This window comes from Mobula birostris, chromosome 21, assembly GCF_030028105.1.
Source record: "Mobula birostris isolate sMobBir1 chromosome 21, sMobBir1.hap1, whole genome shotgun sequence".
Classification (NCBI taxonomy): Eukaryota; Metazoa; Chordata; class Chondrichthyes; order Myliobatiformes; family Myliobatidae; genus Mobula; species Mobula birostris.
Window position 1 is genome coordinate 55,656,102 of NC_092390.1, and position 20,557 is coordinate 55,676,658.

The 20,557-nt window shown below is 41.8% G+C and overlaps 1 protein-coding gene across 2 annotated transcripts in view; it reads right to left on the bottom strand.

Annotated features, from left to right (window-relative positions):
- inpp5f (inositol polyphosphate-5-phosphatase F) overlaps nt 1-20,557 on the bottom strand; it is a 267,473-nt gene that overhangs the window by 8,946 nt on the left and 237,970 nt on the right. For both annotated transcript variants that reach the window (XM_072239523.1, XM_072239522.1), the window contains 7 exons: nt 17,090-17,218; nt 14,261-14,378; nt 11,510-11,708; nt 7,805-7,876; nt 7,565-7,638; nt 5,635-5,763; nt 1,770-1,857 (listed from right to left, as the gene is read on the bottom strand). In XM_072239523.1, the coding sequence (XP_072095624.1) occupies nt 1,770-1,857; nt 5,635-5,763; nt 7,565-7,638; nt 7,805-7,876; nt 11,510-11,708; nt 14,261-14,378; nt 17,090-17,218 (809 nt within the window). The remainder of the gene's footprint in view (nt 1-1,769; nt 1,858-5,634; nt 5,764-7,564; nt 7,639-7,804; nt 7,877-11,509; nt 11,709-14,260; nt 14,379-17,089; nt 17,219-20,557) is intronic.

Sequence of the window (20,557 nt, forward strand, 5' to 3'; positions counted from 1 at the left end):
ATGTCAGGTTAAAATCATCATCATGTGCCGTGTTGTATGACATGGGCGATCATGGTCTTTCACCATGATTGTTCTCGGCTAATTTTTCTACAGAAGGGCTTTGCCACTGCCTTCTTCCAGGCAGAGTATTTACAAGATGGGTGACACCAGCCATTATCAATACTCTTCAGACATTGTCTGTCTGGCACATAACCAGGGTTTGTGAACTGAACCAGCTACTGAGACGAACATGCACACGTACACCTACCTGGTTTCATGGCTCCACGTGACCCCAATCAGGGATAAGCCACTGCTATACCTATCCCAAGTGATCTGCAGGCTATTGGAGGGAAGAAGTGCCTTACACCTCCTTTGGTAAAGCCCCATCTCCACCCCACCACCCATCAGGTTAAAGTGGACACTTTGAATTCACGGGTCGTGGTACGTTCCAGAGATCCAATAAAACCACTTGTGTATCATTCATGTAAACAATTTGTATAGGAAAATGTCAGTCAACCAAAGGGATTGACAGAAAGTTGAAAACAGGTTAACAAGTTCTATGTTTTGGAAAGATGAGTGAAAAATCATTGTGGCAATATATTTGAATTGCTAAAAAAAAAATCAATACATTTTAAGATGGACAAAGTCAAATCCAAACTGAAAGTATGGCCAAAAAGCTAAGTGAGAATCCAAAGGTTATACACTTAGTACAGTCATGGGTATCACCCACTAGAGAATAGGTATTATGCCTCATGAAAGAAAATACCAGAAATTCACCAAAATGGTACAAGTATGATGTAGATGTAGACAAGTATGATCATTTAGATAGAGATATGAAAGTTTCACTGTTACAGGAAGCTTTGGCTTCTGTAAATAGTGAAAAAGTGCATCCAATGAGCAGTAGAACAGTTACAGAAAGTATACGCTCATTACCATGAGGACCCACAATGCACTGGCATGGGAAACTTAGTAATTTTACCATAATAGCTATTAAAAAAATACTCAAAACATTAGTGAATGATAACTCAAATTAATATTCACTATTTGGAGTTGAAAAGTCTTAAGAGGAAAATAATGGAATGTATAGCTTCAATATTCAGGTTCACTTTCCAAAACAAGCACTTGGAGGTTCAGGGCAGGGAGAGTTTCTCCTTTCTACCGTCTGCGTGAGATGATGGGGCTATCGGAACTTGAGACTTTCTTGTACCGTGCCCAAAAATTATGGTATTGCTTTGCCCTGTTGTAACTATATGTTATAATTATGTGTTTTTGTCAGTTTTAGTCTTGGTTTGTCCTGCATTTCTGTGATATCATTCTGGAGGAACATTGTATCATTTTTTAATGCATGCATTTCTAAATGACAATAAATGAGGACTGAGTGTCCTCATAATCTAATCTAAAATCCTTTTTCTCAGAAAATATCAATGATATTTATTTATTGAGATACAGCGGGGAACAGGCCTTCTGGCCCTTAGAGCTGCAACAGCCAGCAGTCCGATTTTACCCCAGCCTAATGATGGGACAATTTACTGTGGGAGGAAACCAATGCGTCACAGAGAAAACGTACAAAATCCTTATAGGTAGCAGCAGGGATTGAACCTGGGTCGCTGGTACTGTAAACCGCTGTGCTAACCACTACACCACCATGCCACCCCAATCGGTGGGTTTATGAAAGTCTATCATTAGCATTGATGAGGCCAAGAACAGAGAAGCATTTCAAGTGAGCTCATTGTCCATTTACATTTCTGCCCAATCATTCAGGCAACTTGAACAAGTAGCAAACACCTCACCTCTCCAATTTCTTCTCCAGAATTGGCACATCTATTCCCAGGCCCTGTTTGGTAAGCTGAAGCATCTCTGCAATGCACTGAAGGGTGTCTGCAAACCAATTAAAAAGGGACAATTAACATTATCATGTTATTTCTGAAGGCTTTGATCTCTTGCTCACAAATTCCAAAGCCCACTGGAGCCTTTCCATATCATTTATACATCCACTCTAAGCAGTGAGAAATTCCAAGTTGGCACAACACGTGGGAAGTCAGAGTTAGATGCTGCTCATCTAAAACAACAAACTCAAAATGCTGGAGGAACTCAGCAGGTCAGGGAGCATCTGCGGAAATGAATACATAGTCAACGTTTCGGGCCAAGTCCCTTCTTCAGGACTGAGAGAAAAAAAGGAAAGACCCACAATAAAAAGGTGAGGAGGGGGAAAAGAAGCTAGCTGAAAGGTGAGAGGTGAAGCCAGGTGTGTAGGAAAGGTCAAGAGCTGGAGAAGAAGGAATCTGATAGGAAAGGTGAGAGGACCATAGGAGAAAGGGAAGGAGGAGGGAACCCAGGGGGAAGTTATATGCAGCTGAGAAGAGGTAAAAGGCTGAGTGGGGAATAGGGGAAGGGAGTGGGAACTTTTATTACAGCTCTGCTCATCTCTACTCTTTGGCATTTCACTGGATGAGCTAGTTGAGATTTCAAGGGGAAATAGTAAAAATCATAGAACATTTAATTATTTCAGGGGAGAAACTGGAGTTAATTTCTTTCCTCAGTGGTTAACACTTCATCGTTATGCGCTCACCACTCTCTCCTACAATATAAACTGGTCCATAGGGCCCACATGACCAAGGATGACTTGTCTCACTTTTATTTGTGCGATCAAGCATCTCTGGAGGGGAAGGACCCAAATCCTTGGCTTTGCCTATTGCCTGTTGCCGGGGCCGGGGTCGAAGCACTCGGCAGAGATGGTGCTCAGTGCTTGGTGTCGGAGGCTCGAAGTTTTCAGACAGACTCAGAGTTGGACTGCGGTCGGGTGCTTCCAATGCATCAGCAAGTTTGCAGTGCTGGAAGCTCATGGCAGGGAGAGTTTCTCCTTTCAACCGTCAGCGTGAGATGATGGAACTTTCCAGAGACTTTGAGACTTTTTTTTTTACCGTGCCCATGGTCTGTTCTTCATCAAATTACGGTATTGCTTTGCACTGTTGTAACTATATGTCATAATTATGTGTTTTTTGTCAGTTTTTTTTAGTCTTGGTTTGTCTTGTGTTTCTGTGATATCATTCTGGAGGAACAAATTGTATCATTTCTTAATGTATGCATTACTAAGTGACAATAAAAGAGGACTGCGTGTCCTCATAATCTAATCTAATCTAATAATCTAATTTGGATATATCTCCTTATTGTGATAAATGTAATAATGGAGAAGCTTCACTCATTCATATGTTTTGGACATGTCCGAGTCTTAAAAAATATTGGAAAGAAGTATTTCAAACCTTCTTGGTACTTGTTAAAGTAAATTTTAAGCCTAATCCTTTGACTGTTTTATTTGGTATTGTTGGAGGAAAGGATATTATTTTGGAGAAATCTGATTTGCACATTTTGGCTTTTATGTCTCTTATGGCTAGGAGGGCTCTTGCTTAAATGGAAAGATGTGGTCCCACCCACTCACGTTCAATGGCTGCGTGATGTGATGTCATGTTTAAATTTAGAGAAGAATCGGTGTTCAATTTCTGAATCTAATCAAGACTTTCAAACATTGTGGGGACTTTTTTGAACTATTTTCAAAACCTTTGATTTGCCGTTAAAGCACAGATGATGGCTAATAATACACTTTTTTTCTTTTTTCTTCTTTACTAATCAGCTTCGGTCTTGGTAGTGGGTTAGATTTTTTTCCCCAAATAATAAATTTACTATATTTCAATATTATGAATTAATCAATTTGTATGAATATAGAGTAAGGAGTTTGTATGTGCGATTCAGTATAATGCATTTGATATATTTCTTTTCTCTTGAACTCTGTATTCTCCTATGTAGAAAATTAATAAAAATATTGAAAAGAGAATTTCTTTCCTCAGCGTTTACAGACTAATCATAGGCACCAATCTACCCGCATGGCATTTTCTCAGTAACACCATATTCTGCATTGTTTTCCCATTTATTACCTTAATCTACTTATGCATGGAATGATATGCCTGGATGGTTCACAACCAAAAACTTTTCACTCCTCTCCGGAATTAATAAACCCATTCCAATCAATCATGCATAATTGCTGTTTCTCACGTTTCTTCCATAATGTTTTGGCAATCTACTTTATGTAGCCAAGAATGATCCTGGCTTCATCCAAATGTTCAAAGGTTCAATTATTATCAAGGTATGTATGCAGTACACAACCCCAAGATTCGTCTTCTCCAGTGAGCCACAAAACAAAGAAAGAAAGAAAACCAGGAAGGCTGTTCAAAGATAAACATCAACCCCACCCCCCCATCCTCACACAAAAAAGATCGCACAAACAGCAACACCATCATCAACCTCCCCCTCACGTTAATAAAAGATTGCACAAACAGCAACAAGAACATAACACCCCTCCACCACACCATGCATAAAAACAGATAATACATGGACACACAGACAGGAGAAAAAAATTCTGATGCTTTTTGTTAAAAACCTCCACCCATGGACCGCAAGCACAGCTTTTCCCTTCCTTCCCCTGTTGCCGCCCCCTCAGCACAGCCCCATTCACATGTGAACACTGGAAAGGAAACTATCTATGTGATCCGGTTAGCCTGCATAGGTGAAAGATCTAAATGGACCCCCGCACCCCTGATGTCATTCTGGAAGGCAAGTTGGAGGGCAGATGGGTCCTTGATTTTAACGACTGACTCCCAAGAGCATGTCCAAATGTTGACACCTCCAGGGAGAGGGGCACCGACACAGTGCTGGCAGTCTAGACCTGCTCCCTTTGCACAAGAGATTGTGAAGCCATGAAGTTTAGATCTAAAGAGCAAGAATGCAACCAGTCGAGAGTTATGCCCATCACCGGAATGAATGCGGCTATCAGCAGCAGCAAAAAATGTTCTTAACCCAAATTCCAGTTTTAAAATACACGTGAAACTTAATAGCAAGCAATTGTTAATTTATGCTCACTAAGAAACCAATATTCTCAGTGATTATCAGTTGAGGCCCTGATAGACATCTAATCATATAGATCTCAGGCATGCATATAAAAAACTTCTGAATACAGAACATTGGTATGTAATGACAACAGAATTGTCCTGAATACAGAACATTGGTGTGTACCGACAGTAGAATTGTCCTTAGTTACACTTTGAGCAGTACTAATTTTAAATTCAAAATGCCAAAAGTACATATTGTAACACTTAACAACCTTGTAGATGAAAGTGTGTACTTAGGTACAGTGAACAAAACAATTAATTTATATGGATTCACATAACTCCGCACCTCCAAGAGGACCACAACCTTGTCGTGGTTTGGAGGCTTGCATATCTCAATGACCTGGAGAGCTATGTTGGCTGGAGTCAGGGCTTTATGCTTTGGCTCTTGGTGGGGTCACCCATGCCAGACAGGTCGAAGGGTAGAGACCAGACTAAGAGTGGTACACAAGTCCCTCCAAGTTTGGGGGTTCAGCTCAGGGCTAATAACCCTGACTGGTAAAACTAAACTGTTACAGAAACAGGAGTGAAGAATCCTTCTACATATGAGTGGACAAGGACAAACAGAGATGAAGGGATCTTCATTGCTGCTCTAAACGCCAGCGGTGTAACAGGCAGTAAAAAAAAAATGTCCTCACATGTAGCTGCCACTTTGACAATGAAACAACTAATCCAATTGTGCAGCCATTATTTTACGAAATGCAAGAGGTTTCTTTACCTTTTCCATCCTCCTCAGGGTTTCGAGTCACAGCTCTCAATGTATGAAAGTATCCACTATTTCCGTTGTGTTTGTAATGAAGTCTCATACAGTTAAACTTGGGTTTCCCAAATAAAGTTGGCTCTGGTCCTTTGTAAAGAAGAAGCTATTACTTACATCACTACAGGTTACAATTATTTACAAAACTCAATTCTTGTGCAGAATGCACTCACAGTCTTCTTAGTTTAACCCCACCACCCTGGCCCCAGATTAAAATGTGAAGTTCTGCAGTGACAGTGTACCAGATCTATCAATGGAGGGAAGAAGGGATTTGTCAACAATGGATGAGGGACGCCACAGTTAAGGAAGTTGACAGTGTCCCGAATAACATCTCATGTTGCCCGCACGAAGCAAGGGTAGTTTCCCTCATCTCCACGCTACACCCCATCAGCCTCCACATTCAGATAGTCTTTCACAACGAGACCTACTACCAAATTCATCTCCCCATCTTTTCACCATTCCCAAAAGGCTGTTCCTTTGGGGACTCCTTAGTCTGTTTCTCTATCTCCAACACTCTCCTTGCACTACTTTCCCATAAAAGCACACAAAATGCTGGAGAAACTCAGCAGGTCAGGCAGAACCTATGAAAATGAGTGAACAGTCGACATTTCGGGCTGAGACCCTTCATCAGGACACTTTCCCAAAGAGCATACCTTTGTCTAAGTTACAAGCAGGTACTGATCAACTGGGAAAGTGGGCAAAGAAATGGCAGATGGAATTTAACTTGGACAAATGCAGTGAAAAACTCTTCGAGAACTTAACATAGGGCAAGACGTGCAAAGTAAATGGCAGGACCCTGAACTGGTGGGGGGGGGGGTGTTTATTCAGACCCAAGGGTACAAGTTCAGAGGAACACAGGTAGACAAGATGATGAGATAGGTATATACCATCTCTACCCCACCAAGGAACTAGCTGAAATGAAGGGCTGTCAATTTACAGTTGTAGAGAATGTTGGTTAGACTGCACTTGACTTGTAGTGTTCATTTCTGGTTGTCCCACCACAGGGAAGATATAATTAAGCAAGAGACTGCGTAGAAAAGATTTGCAAGGATGTCACAGGACGGAGGGCTGGAGTTAATAAGGAGAGTTTGCATAGGCTCGGACTGCTTCCCAACCCTTTTTTTACGCCAGGAAAAATATCATTAAGCAAGGGGTCCAAGGACTCCAGGGTGGGACCCCTGCCCTAGAGTGAAGGAGGCCAGCGGGAGGCGTGACACAGGTGCATAAAACTAGGCATTACAGCAGATAGCTAGAGTCTGTTTGCTATGGGAGGGGGGAACTGTCTAAAACTAAAAAGCATTGTTTTAAGGTGAGAGTGAGGAGATTCAAAGGGGATCTGAGGGGTCTTTTTTCTTTACAAGAACAAAATGTAGTTGGTCTCTAGAATGAGCTGTCCAAGGAGGTGAAGGAGATAGGAACAGGAATATTTAAGAGGCATTTGACAGCTTCTTTCCCTCTGCCATCAGATTTCTGAATGGACATTGAACCCATGAACACGATCTCACATTTTTTCTCTTTTTGCACTAGAATGAGTGCCAAATGAGTAGGGCTTAAGGAATTCATGCAGGCAAGTGGCATTAGTGTGGATAGGCATGATGGTCAACATGGCATACAGTGGGCAGAAGGGGTGGTTTCTATGCTGTGAAGTTCTTCGCCTAAAAGCATTAACAGGCAGAAAGATCAGATCCTTTAGCATTTTGACTCTATATGATGATGAAGACCTATTTACACGAATCTTATACTAACCCCACACTCCGTTTTTCGATCAATGTTAGAGTGTTAAGCTGCTTGAAGTTGGAAGGGAGTACAGGTACTGAAAACTGTCAAACACTGCTCTTCCATTACAAAAGACACCAATGAGAATCAGCCACCGGAAACAAAACAAACATACCGATTTCAATCTTCTCCAAATCTTCCAAGCTGAGTCGCTGATACTGATTCACTTTGTCGCCTTCATCATCATAGCTGCCGAGAAAGATCAAGTGCCCAATCAGAAGCCAAGTGAAGTACAAGCGAACCACTTAACAAAAATCACTTGTTGGCAAGTTAGAAAACAAAACGCCTGTGGATATTATCAGTTTAAGTCTTCTTAAGCGGTGAACAAACTCAAACAAATGAGACATCAACTTACTATGCAACATAGTAGGCACAATTGGAAAGGAGAAGCAGTACATCAACATCTCTGTGGGTAGCATCAATGAGACTGCAAAAGGAATAATTTTTTAATCAATATAAGTAGTTTCAAATGTAAACAATTAGTGCCTTGCAGCACAGAATTTATTCAGCTTCAGCTCTGGGAGAAAACATTCTACATACGTTCAAATTAGATACTTGTATCCATCGGGTAAATAAAATAAAACTAAAATTATATCAACTCTACTTATTCTAAGAGTGATGAGCACCATTGGCCAAATAGCCAAAGGAACCCAACTCTCTCCTGAACTGCTTCAGGTGGGGTTCCAGTGTTACTAAAGGGACTCTTGTCGGACAGGCAGGCAGATTTAATATCACTGGGATACGTCATGAAATTTGTTGTTGTGCAACAATAGTACATTTTAATACATAATAATAAAAAACAGTAAGGTGAGAGTGAGGAGTGTGTATACACACACACACACATTTTAAGTTAAATTAAATAAATAATGCAAAAAGAGAACAAATGTGAGATAGTGTTCATGGGTTCAATGCCCATTCAGAAATCTGATGGCTGATGGCAGAGGGGAAGAAGCTGTCTCTGAATCATTGATTGTCTCTCTTCAGGCTCCTGCACCTCCTTCCTGATGGTTGCAATGAGAAGGAGGCACATCCTGGGTGATGGGGAATGATGGATGCCTCCTCTTTGAAGCATTGCTCCTTGCTAATTTTAATGAGCAGCCAGGGTCACGCATAGTCACTGTGAGAGTCAGTTTGAAGTGAAGGGGTAACACTGGTCTCAGATCTCCCAGAGTTCTGCTTTGTCCTTGCTCCAGTGTTAGCCATTGAGATCAGTTACACTCCCAGTATATTCAAGACCAGTGCCAAAACTGCCAATCAAACTTTGGCTCAAGCTCTTCATTAAACTAACCATTACATTACAAAGGAATACATTTTTAATATAGGCTGTTTAGCATTTAATTTTTTTTTAGTCAACATGCTCTTCCTTTATTAATTTCAACAGAAGTGAAATCCATTTTGGCAGGGAGCCCAGTAATCTGATAACTGGAGAGGGCCAGGCTGCCTTTGCCAGGGGACTTGAAATCAAAGCACAGCCTTGGTTGACAGCAGAGCTCAGCCGGCTTCTGTAGGTCATCAGCCCAGACGGATTCATCAATGCATCCTGGCTAAATTAGTGCAAAGCTTCCACAGATGTGCCACAGCACAAAGCATGCCAACCTTGGCAGGATACGAGGCACAAACAGAAGCTCAGACTGGAAATACACAAAATATCTGAGCAATTGCAACATTTATTACTGTTGCTATCATCCACAGACCCCTCGGTTAACCGTAAGGCTCTGTGGCGTAAAAAGGGTTGGAAGTCCCTGTTCGAAAGCAAGGGCAACTTATTTAACCACAGCTGAAAGCAAAGACAAATCAGCCTGGATAATGTAAACATTAATGACTCATTTCCCTATTTGACACAGACTTCTAGATCCAGCTCCTTAAAAACATGAAGACTTCATAATTTTCCAGAGAAGTTCAAAATTAGTATCATCCACTTAAGTACTATGTGAAATTCTGGTTTCCGTACTATAGGATGGATATGGTGGCGCTGGAAAGGTGCACCTGGAGGTTACCTGGATCGAAGGACTTCCGTTAAGGGGAGAGATTGCAAAGACTGGGCTTGCTGAGGTGGCTGAGGAGTAAATTGATAGAGTATATAAAATTATGAGAGGCATAGACAGAGTAGATGGTCAGAATCCATCGGGGACATTTATCAGGAGTATTATTAAGGATTCTCCTTAGATATCCTTAGCATTATTAAGGATCCCACCCATCCATCCAGTATCTTCTTTGACTTTCTACCATCAGGCAGGAGACTCCAAAGCAGAAAAACAAGAACTGTCAGGATGAGAAACAGCTTCTTCCCCCAGGCCATTAGGCTTCTGAACTCCCTGCCACATCGCATTTTAAGTGTACACATAAAAGTTGCTGGTGAACGCAGCAGGCCGGGCAGCATCTCTAGGAAGAGATACAGTCAACGTTTTGGGCCAAGACACTTCGTCCTGATGAAGGGTCTCAGCCCGAAACGTCGACTGTACCTCTTCCTAGAGATGCTGCCTGGCCTGTTGCGTTCACCAGCAACTTTTATATGTGTTGCTTGAAATTCCAGCATCTGCAGATTTCCTCCTGTTTGCATTTTAAGCGTCATTGGTTAACCTGTTCTGTACCTTACAATATTTAATTTATACACTTTAGTTTGTTATTTATGTGTGATTCATCTGTACATTTTTTCCTTACTTTCATAACTTATTGTGTGTTATGTGTATTACTGTGCTTTACCCCCTGGCTCAGAGAAATGTGTCTCATTTGACAGTTTTCATGCATATAGTTAAATGATAATAAACTTGACTCAACTGATGGGGATGTGAGCAAAATAATTTATTGTTAAATGGACAGTGATAACGAGTATGTGCTGCCAGTGGGGCTGTTGGAACCAGATACGATCACTATATTTAAGTAGTTAGAAAGCCATGCAAGTACACAAAGCATTGAGAGATACCAGCCTAATGCAGGAAATAGTGGGAAAAATGGGATTGAGAGGGATAATAAATCAGCCATGATGGAATGGCAAAGCAGATTTGGTGGGTTGAATGACCTTACTCTACTCTTATTGTCTTAAGAAAAATAGGTTTAGAGTAAATGGGTAAAAAGTTCAGCATAGATATGGTGGACTAGCTACAAGGCCTGTTTCGGTCATGACAACTATGACCCTATAAATATGATAGTTGAAATACACAAAGTAAAGACAATTTTATCCACCAATAACAAAAAAATCTTGGTGAAATACTAGCTATTAAATTATGTAAAGATTTGCATAATCAGTGGCGTGGCCAAATGGTTAGGTCATTGGACTAGCAATCTGAAGGTCGTAGGTTCGAGCCTCGGCCGAGGCAGCATGTGTGTCCTTGAGCAAAGCACTTAACCACACAATGCTCCAATCTATCCAGCTGAGAATGGGTACTGGCAAAAATACTGGGGGTTAACCTCGCGATAGACTGGCGTCCTATCCGGGGCGGGGGGTGGGGGGGTGGAGTCTTGTATTCTCAGTCACTTCACGCCACGGAAACCGGCATGAGCACCAGCCTGATGGGCCACAAGGCTCGTGACAGACTTTAATCTTAATTGCAAAATCAGCTCAAACATTGGAACCTGCATAACAAAATATTGTTGTAGTGGGGATGAAAGCACCTTTAAATCCATACATAACAAAATATTGTTGTAGTGGGGATGAAAGCACATTTGTTGAAAGGTTCTTCTTGTGGAATCTTAGTTAAACACTGTTTTTTTTTAAAAATGATAAGATTCTTCTTGAATTCAAAATTCAGCTTTTCATTTCCAAATCATCTTACCTTCAATTTTCACCATTTAATTTTTTTAACAGCACATTCTTTCAGAAAGTGATAACTCAGCCTCACTACTATTCTCAGCACACTGAGAACAACTGACACTTAAAGGTCACTTCTAACTTTCATTAGAAATTCAGCCTTCAAGTAACTCCGCCATCAATTTTTCTCTGGCGTGTAGATTGCCATGTTGCTATTTTCATCATCTAATCAAAAATGGTAGGCTGCAGTTCATCAATATTTAATTTCTCAAAACGATTCAAAAACTGCCAGCATATTTTCCAACTACACACCTTGGATCACAATCTATCAGAGCCCAGCCCCCGTGGAATTTCTCGTCGTCAGGTAACAGCATTTTCATGTAGTTCTGCAAGAGGAAGCTGATCTGTTCCTGCTGGCTCCTCTGAGTCCGTTTGTGCAAGGCTTCATGCTCCTTCTCTTTGCTGAAGATGGAGTACAGATCTTCAGTCACTGGGATGCCCTGCATTGGATCTAATTAAACAGCAGCAGGTATGTTTTAACACTGAAAAGATCCATGTGAAACATCATTATGAGAAAATACACTCCAGGATGAGGACGGGAAAAAAGTTTCACCTCGCAACAAGATAGATGTCAAATATTCAAAGTTGCTGGTGAACGCAGCAGGCCAGGCAGCATCTCTAGGAAGAGGTGCAGTCGACGTTTCAGGCCGAGACCCTTCGTCAGGACTAACTGAAGGAAGAGTGAGTAAGGGATTTGAAAGTTGGAGGGGGAGGGGGAGATCCAAAATGATAGGAGAAGACAGGAGGGGGAGGGATGGAGCCAAGAGCTGGACAGGTGATAGGCAAAAGGGATACGAGAGGATCATGGGACAGGAGGTCCAGGAAGAAAGACAAGGGGGGTGGGGGGAACCCAGAGGATGGGCAAGGGGTATATTCAGAGGGACAGAGGGAGAAAAAGGAGAGTGAGGGAAAGAATGTGTGCATAAAAATAAGTAACAGATGGGGTACGAGGGGGAGGTGGGGCCTAGCGGAAGTTAGAGAAGTCGATGTTCATGCCATCAGGTTGGAGGCTACCCAGATGGAATATAAGGTGTTGTTCCTCCAACCTGAGTGTGGCTTCATCTTTACAGTAGAGGATGGCATGAACATCGACTTCTCTAACTTCCGCTAGGCCCCACCTCCCCCTCGTACCCCATCTGTTAGTTATTTTAATGCACACATTCTTTCTCTCACTCTCTTTTTTCTCCCTCTGTCCCTCTGAATATACCCCTTGCCCATCCTCTGGGTCCCCCCCCCCTTGTCTTTCTTCCCGGACCTCCTGTCCCATGATCCTCTCGTATCCCTTTTGCCAATCACCTGTCCAGCTCTTGGCTCCATCCCTCCCCCTCCTGTCTTCTCCTATCATTTTGGATCTCCCCCTTCCCCTCCAACTTTCAATTCTCTTGCTCACTCTAACTTCAGTTAGTCCTGACGAAGGATCTCGGCCTGAAACGTCGACTGCACCGCTTCCTACAGATGCTGCCTGGCCTGCTGCGTTCACCAGCAACTTTGATGTGTGTCGCTTGAATTTCCAGCATCTGCAGAATTCCTGTTGTTTGTGTCAAATATTCAATTCTATTTTCAAATACCAGTTAAATAACAAGAAAAGGATAAGATAATCCTTTAGAGAGGGTGAGACTCTGAAAGGATAAACACAAGAAAGTCAGCAGATGCTGGAAATCCAAAGGAATGCACACAAAATGCTAGAACTCAGAGGGTCAGGCTGTATCTATGGAAATGAATAAACAGTTGACATTTCAGGCCAAGATGAGGCTACCCTCAGGGTGGAGGAACAACAACGTATATTATGTCTGGGTAGGTACCCTCCAGCCTGATGGCATGAATATCGATTGCTACTTCCAGTGAACAAATTCCTCCCCCACCCCACACGTCCTCCATTCCCCACTCTGACCTTTCACTTCTCATCTGACTATTACTTTGCCCTGGGTCCCCTCCCCCTCCTTTTATAGTCCACTCTCCTCTCCTATCACATTCTGCTTCTCCAGCCCTTGACCTTTCCACCCACCTGGCTTCACCTATCACCTTTCAGGTAGCCACTTTCCCCTCCCCCCCACCTTTTTATTCTGGCATTATCCCCATTCATTCTCAGTCCTGAGGAAGGACATTTTGTGTGTGAAACCCTGAAAGGAGCCCATTTTCAAATTTTGGTATTATTTGAATCTGGGCGTGTTCCTAAAATGTTGCCCTTTAAATCTGAAAGCAGGAACTTATGAAAAGTGGCTCAGGTTCTGCCCCCCTCTCAGTAGAAATATCATTGCACCAGGCTACTCGAAAGCAATCATTAAAGTCCAACTGTCTCAAAATTTAAACAACATAATATTTCCCACAAAAATAAGAATGTCGAAAGAAACAAGGTATTTGACAGACTATCTGATGCAAAAGCCGAAATCGCTCCGGATCTGCTCACCCATCGTCCTCCAACCTAATTCTGCCTTCTGCCTCCAGCTGATCTATGCTCCCCAGAGCAAGTCACAACATATCAAATATTATTACATATAAATAATTTAATACTAGACATTACGTCTATAACCACTGCTGCAGCAGTGGGCATCAAATGCACAATAAGAAAAGATATTGTTTGCAAAATTAAGTAGGTACTGGAGCCTGATAATGGATGCAGGAAATCTGGGAAAAATAGACTAACTGCTAGAAGCACACAGCCATCCAAGGAGAGGTCAAGGACCCTTTCTGAACTGCAAAATGAGACAGCAAGCGTTATTTGGATCACAGATGGGGAGGGGTGGAGAGGACAGGGGGAATGTCTGATGTAGGGCACAGATCAAAGTCTTCAAGGTTACAATTAATTTAAAAACCAGCAGTTGGATCAGGGGGATGTAAACAAATTGCAAAGGTGCTGCCGGGTAAAAACAAAATGATAGTTTCCTGAAAGTTTGAATTCAGTATTAAATTGCAATGAGTTAATTGGGTGTCAGTTTCCTTGTGTTTTTATTGCACATTATGGTTTATAGTTTAGTTACGTAACGTTAGGATGGTGTCTCTTACCTATAACAGCCTGCCTGTAGGCATCACGAAAGCGATTGAGGTAATACCGATTGGCAGAGTTATAACCATCCTTCATCATTCCTGCAAGCTTCCGTTCTCCAGTTCTCGTAAAGTCACCCTGCCATTAAAAAAAGGGCCATAAGAACACACCCCTGTTACGTTATAAAATTAACAAGTTTTGAGTTTAAAACTTCAAGACCAAAATGTACAAATCTGAAGTTAGTCAGTCCAGAAGCGAAGCTTCAAAAAGGCAGCACCGTCATTAAGGACCCCCATCACCCAAAGGCATGCCCTCTTCTCACTGTTACCATCGAGGAGGTGGTACAGGAGTCTGAAGGCACACACTCAGTGAACCAGGAACAGCTTTTTCCCCTCTTCTGAACAGACATTGAACCCGTGAACACTACCTCACTACGTTTTAAATTTCTATTTTGCACAATTTATTTAATTTCACTATTACACACATATACACACTTACTGTAATTCACTTTTTTCCCTATTATGTATTGCATTGGACTGCCGCTGCAAAGTCAACAAATCTCACAGCGTATGCCACTGATATTAAACCTGACTTTTCTGGGCACTATAACCTTTCACAATTTGGACTAGGTTTATTTCTTTTATAAATTAACCAATATTTATTTTTAATTCATACTAGCCACTACACAGAAAGTTCAAGAGCTAGGGTAAGACAGGATAATAATAATCTGTAAGACAGTGATGATTACTGAGATCAGCTTATCCCAGCAACCAGATGCATCTCTACATCCCTCACATTTCCCCTTGAACAGAAGCGCACCCAGCAATGACCTCTGCCACTCTCAGGCCCAGGCCCCGCTGCTTCAATCCTGCCTGAAGAAATGCGCTAGAAAGCACTGTCAGGAACGTCTGGCTGTGCATTTTGTATAAGCCACAGCAAAACAAAAATAGAGGGATTACAATATTTAAGATGATCATGCAAGCTGTATTGCCCTGAATCAGGGGTTCCCAACCCGGGCCCACTGACCCCTTGGTTAACTATAAGGATCCACGGCATAAAAAAGGTTAGGAATCCCTGCTGGACATTGACCTCAAGTACTTCAGGTTCTTGACTCGCCCAAGCAAGTGACAAGTACTCCAAAGTACTCTTGGCTTGTGTCTTGTCGATGTTAGAAAAGCTTAGAGTGTCAGGTGGTCAGTTACTCAGTGCAGGAGCCTCAGCCCCTGACCTGGTCTTTTGTCACAGCAGTTCTGTGACTAGTCAAGATGAGATTCTGGTCAATGGTCACTCCCCCAGTGGTTACGGGGGGCACAAGGGTGATGTCACTGAATGTCAAGTGTAGACTCAGTTACTCATTCACGGTCATTATCTGGCATTGGTGGGGCACAAGTATTTGCCACATCGATCCATGCCTACTTATTCCTAGAAGTTTGCTGTGGGAAGTGTGGACGCTAATTTTCTGAAAAACTGAGAGCAGTGAACATCAGCATCAGAATTAGGTTAATTACCACCAGCATGTGTCGTGAAATTTGTTAACTTGGCAGCAGTTCAATGCAATACATGATAATATAGAAAGAAAAAAAAGTGTAAATCAATTATAGAAAGTATATATATTTATATTGAATAGATTAAAAAAGTGCAAAAACAGAAATAATTTGCATTAAAAAAAGTGAGGTAGTGTTCATGGGCTCCGCCATTCAATAAGATCATGCCTGATATCTGGCCATGGACTCATCTTCACCTACCTGCCTTTCCCCCGTAACCCTTAATTCCCCTACTATGCAAAAATCTATCCAATCTTGTCTTAAACATATTTACTGAGGTAGCCTCCACTGTTTCATTGGGCAGAGAATCCTACAGATTCACCACTCTCTGGGAAAAGCAGTTCTTCCTCATCTCCATCCTAAATCTACAGCCTTGAGTCTTGAGGCTACGTCCCCGAGTTCTAGTGTCACCGACCAGTGGAAATAACTTTCCTGCCTCTATCTATCCCATCAGGCTCTTGAACATTGAGATGTTCCCACAACCAATGATCTCACTTTAAGGATTCTATCTTGTTATCTCATGTTCTTGTTATTTATTGCTATTTATTTATATTTGCATTTGCACAATTTGTTGCGTTCTGCAGTCTGGTCGATCTTTCATTGATCCTGTTATAGTTTCTATTCTATAGATTTCCTGAGTATCCCTCGCAAGAAAAAGAACCTCAGGGTTGTATATGGTGACACGCATTTACTTCGATAATGAAGTTTACTTTGAACAAAACAAAGAAACCCAATAGAACCAACAAAAAAAGAAAACTGTCCCTGTCCAACACCCAACGTGCAGAAAAATAATACAAATCCTACAAACAACTGAAAATCAAGAAAGTGAATCCATAGCCTGGCCTAACCCGTCTCTGGTCCCGACAGCCTGACCTTTCCAATCTGGCCCACTGCATATCAGTTTGATGATTGGCAGTAGGCTGATTCAGCATTAATTACTGAGAATAGTTTTCCCCTTTTCTAGGGAAGACAGCCTTACAAGTGTAAAGGTGATGCAACGACCAAAAAAAGAATCTGCCATTGGTATGCGTAATTTACCACAGCTCATTATCAACTATTTAAACAAGTAATGGTTCAGTAAATTCAATTGGGCCACAGTGGCATGTAACTTCACGGACAGTGTAGTAATAACTATATTGCAATATTGTAGAACTGAACAAGCTGAACGAACTGTAAAGAAGGATTCACAAAAAATGGTCAAACCCTCAAATTCTCCACACAATTACAGAATAAAAACAAAAAGTTGCTCGCATGTTGCCACTTAGAGCAAACCTGTTCCAAGCAGTTCAACAGAATAAATTTTACCTTTAGAGCAGCTGTCCCAGCGTACTGTCTGCTAATAGCATCTCCATTGTTGGCCCACATGATCTGATAAATCCGATAGCACTTTTGAGGCAGTGGTTGCTCAGGTGGCATCACTCCCAGTTTCTTCAGCTGAAACAAAATATCGGAAACAACTTTAAAGTTGGTGAAATATTCGTGTTTTTGTAATACGTGCCACCACACCTAAAACGGTACTCACAGTACATCTAGATTCTGCAAGAGACAGAGTGCAGTGCAAAATAGTATCAGTGCATATGATAGATCACAGATTACTGAATGGCAATTCCCCCGTCACTCATCAGCACAAAATATATTTTCATCTGTTTCTTTGAAAATAAGCAGAAAGAGGAGAAATAAAAACCACTGGAAAGATTTCTTCATCCATGAAGGAGAATGGGGGAGTTGAAGAATCCAAAAGAGGGACAATGGAATTCTAGAACAAATTATAATTGAAAAGGTGTCATGTTGGTTTCTTATAAAGTCCTTAAAGAAGGATAGGCTTGCAGGGCTAGATTAAAGATGTTTCAGGCTTTTGTGGAACAACCGCCGCTGACTGCACTGCCAGATCCAGCTCAAACCGCATCAGGTTCGCTGACGATGCTACAGTGGTTGGCTGCATCAGCAACAGTGATGAGTTGACATACAGACAGGAGGTAGAGAGGCTTTTCAAATGATGTGAGAACAACAACCTGAGTCCCAACGCGGACAAGACAAAAGACATGAATGTGGACTTTGGGAAGCACAGGTTGACCACGCTCCATTGCACATCAATGGTTCTGCCATGGAGAGAGTGAAGAGTACAAGATTCCTTAGTGTGCACATAATGGATGATCTAACATGGTTCTACAACACCTCCTCACTAATCAAAAAGGCACAGCAGCTTCTACACTTTCTGGGGAGTCTGAGGCATGCAAGACTCCCTTTCCCCATTCTAACATCTTTCTACAGGAGAACCATCAAGAATGTCCTGTCTGGTGGCATCATCGTGTGGTACGGAAGCTGCAAGACATCGGACTGTAAGACCCTAGACAAGACAGTAAAAACTGTTGGGAGGATCACCAGGGTCTCCCTCCTCCTACTTGTGCTAATTACCGAGGGCATTGCAGGTGAAGGACCAACGCATCGTTGAGGATCCCTACCACCCATCCCACAATCTACCTGACCCACTACCATCTGGAAGGAAGTACAGAAGCATCAGGACTAGACTGGGAAACAGGGTCTGAGACTAATGAACACCCACCGAGGTCTCATCACTAGTACAATGAGCTGTTTACTTGTTCTCCACTTTACTCCAAGCATTTTGAACAATATTTTATTAACATCTTTATAGTATAATATGTTGGTTTATGTGCTGTGTGTGAAATATGTTCTGTGAGTGCACAGTGGTCCAGAGAAACGCTGCCTCATCTGATTGTAAATACGTACAGTTAGATGACAATAATCCTGAAGTCAAGGGGTGAGATTGCTGGGGCTCTGACAGAAACATTTCAAACTTCTGACTACAGGTGGAATGACAGCAGAATGGTGAATGTGATACACTTATTGAAGGCAGCAGGGAAAATAGTGGGAAAATCTAGGACCAGAGGGCACAGCTTCAGAAGAGAAGGACATCCCTTTAGAACAGAGATGAGGAGGAATTTCTTTAGCCAGAGGGTGGTGAATCTGTAGAATTAATCACCACAGACAGCTACAGAGGCCAAATCATTGGGTATAACTGAAAGGGAGGTTGCTTGGTTCTTGATTAGTAGGTGGGGAGAAGGCAGAGAATGGGGTTCAGAGGGAAAATAAATTGGCCAAGATCGATGCAGACTCAATGGGTTGAATGGGCTCACTCTGCGCCTATGCCTTATGGTCATTTAGTCTAAAGCAGGCATTTAAATCCAATATCAGTGTTGGAGAAGTTATTGGGAAATATTTCTGCCAGACAGGTTTAGTCTGCTCTTGGAGTGACAGGCAATGGTCAGTGGCAGTTAACACACCTTTAAGAGGAAGTCGCTTCACTAACTTTTTTTGATGACATTGATAAGAATCATCCGAACGTGGCTTGGTAAGAGGAGGGTGATGGTTGAAACACAAGAGATTCCACAGATGCTGGAAAACTTGAGCAACACACACAAGATACTGGAGTAACTCAGCTGATCAGGCAGCATCTATGGAGGAGAATGAAATGTAAATGTTTCAGGTGGAGATCCTTCATCAGTCCTGATGAAGGGTCTTGACTTGAAATTTCAACTGTTTATTCCTCTCCATAGATGCTGCCAGACCTGCTGAATTCCTCCAGCATTTAGTGTGCTGTTCTGGATTTCCAGTATCTGCAGAATCTCTTGTGCTTATGAAGAATGCTTCACCCACGTAGAGTTATTGATAAGCACAGAGAATAGGCTTAATTGAAAGATTAGGTGATTTTGGGAGGATATGAGGAAGTTTTAAAAAGATTAAACCTATGAAAGATGATCTCATTGCTCAAGAAGATGATAGTGACAGATACTCTCAGAATATTTAAATGTTTAGACAAGCATTCAAAGTTCCAAATGCTTGTAAAAGGATTAATATAACCGGCATGGACAATGTGGGTCAAATGATGGGACATTGAATAATGGCATTTGTCTAGTAAGGCACATGAACAGAAATCACTCCACTTCTTCAAACAGTCATTAAATTGTTAAACAGGCAGGTATTTTGATTTAATAACTTACGTGAAAAGCAGTGTCTCTGACACCAAAGCTCCAAATACAACATTAAATTATTTGTTCAAATTAGCTGCTCAAACTCAGATTTGCTTGAATCCATTATCTCTCTTCATCAGCTACTCAGGGACCATCAACTAAGATGGGCACACCACCAGAAATGGAAGGTGCAATATGAAGTCCCAAGCAAAGACCTTTCTATTCCCCATTCCAGCCACCCTTACCCCACTTCTCCCTCAGATCTCCAACCAATTTCACCATTTTCAGGAAGTTCACAGCTAATTGCAATATGATTCAAGAAATAAAGTTAAAAGTGTCTCCTACAATCATCTCAAGCCAAGACCAGAAGGGAAAATATTCTCACTCCATCAGCCCACAATGAATGCAAACTCTCTTCCTCAGGCTGGAAGGGTCGGGAGAAGAGAGCTTGCATTCATTTATGCAACCAGAATCTTTCATAAGTGTGTTGGATTAATTCAAAGGGGGGTGACGGATGGAGAAACAGCAGAAACTGTGGAAAAGCCATGCAATTATCCACTCGTTACAATCAAATGTACAAGCTAAATTATATTGTGCTGGCAACACAGATTTGTACCGATGTTGGGCTTAGTCCTGAACCTAATAATAATTTATAGTATCACTGATCACTTCCTGCCCATTTCCCTGATAATATTCCATTTGTAATCTAGACTAAGGATACCCTACCTCTGCAACCTCAATGTTCCTCCTCGGGTTTTGTCTTTCATTTCATTCTTCCCAGTTG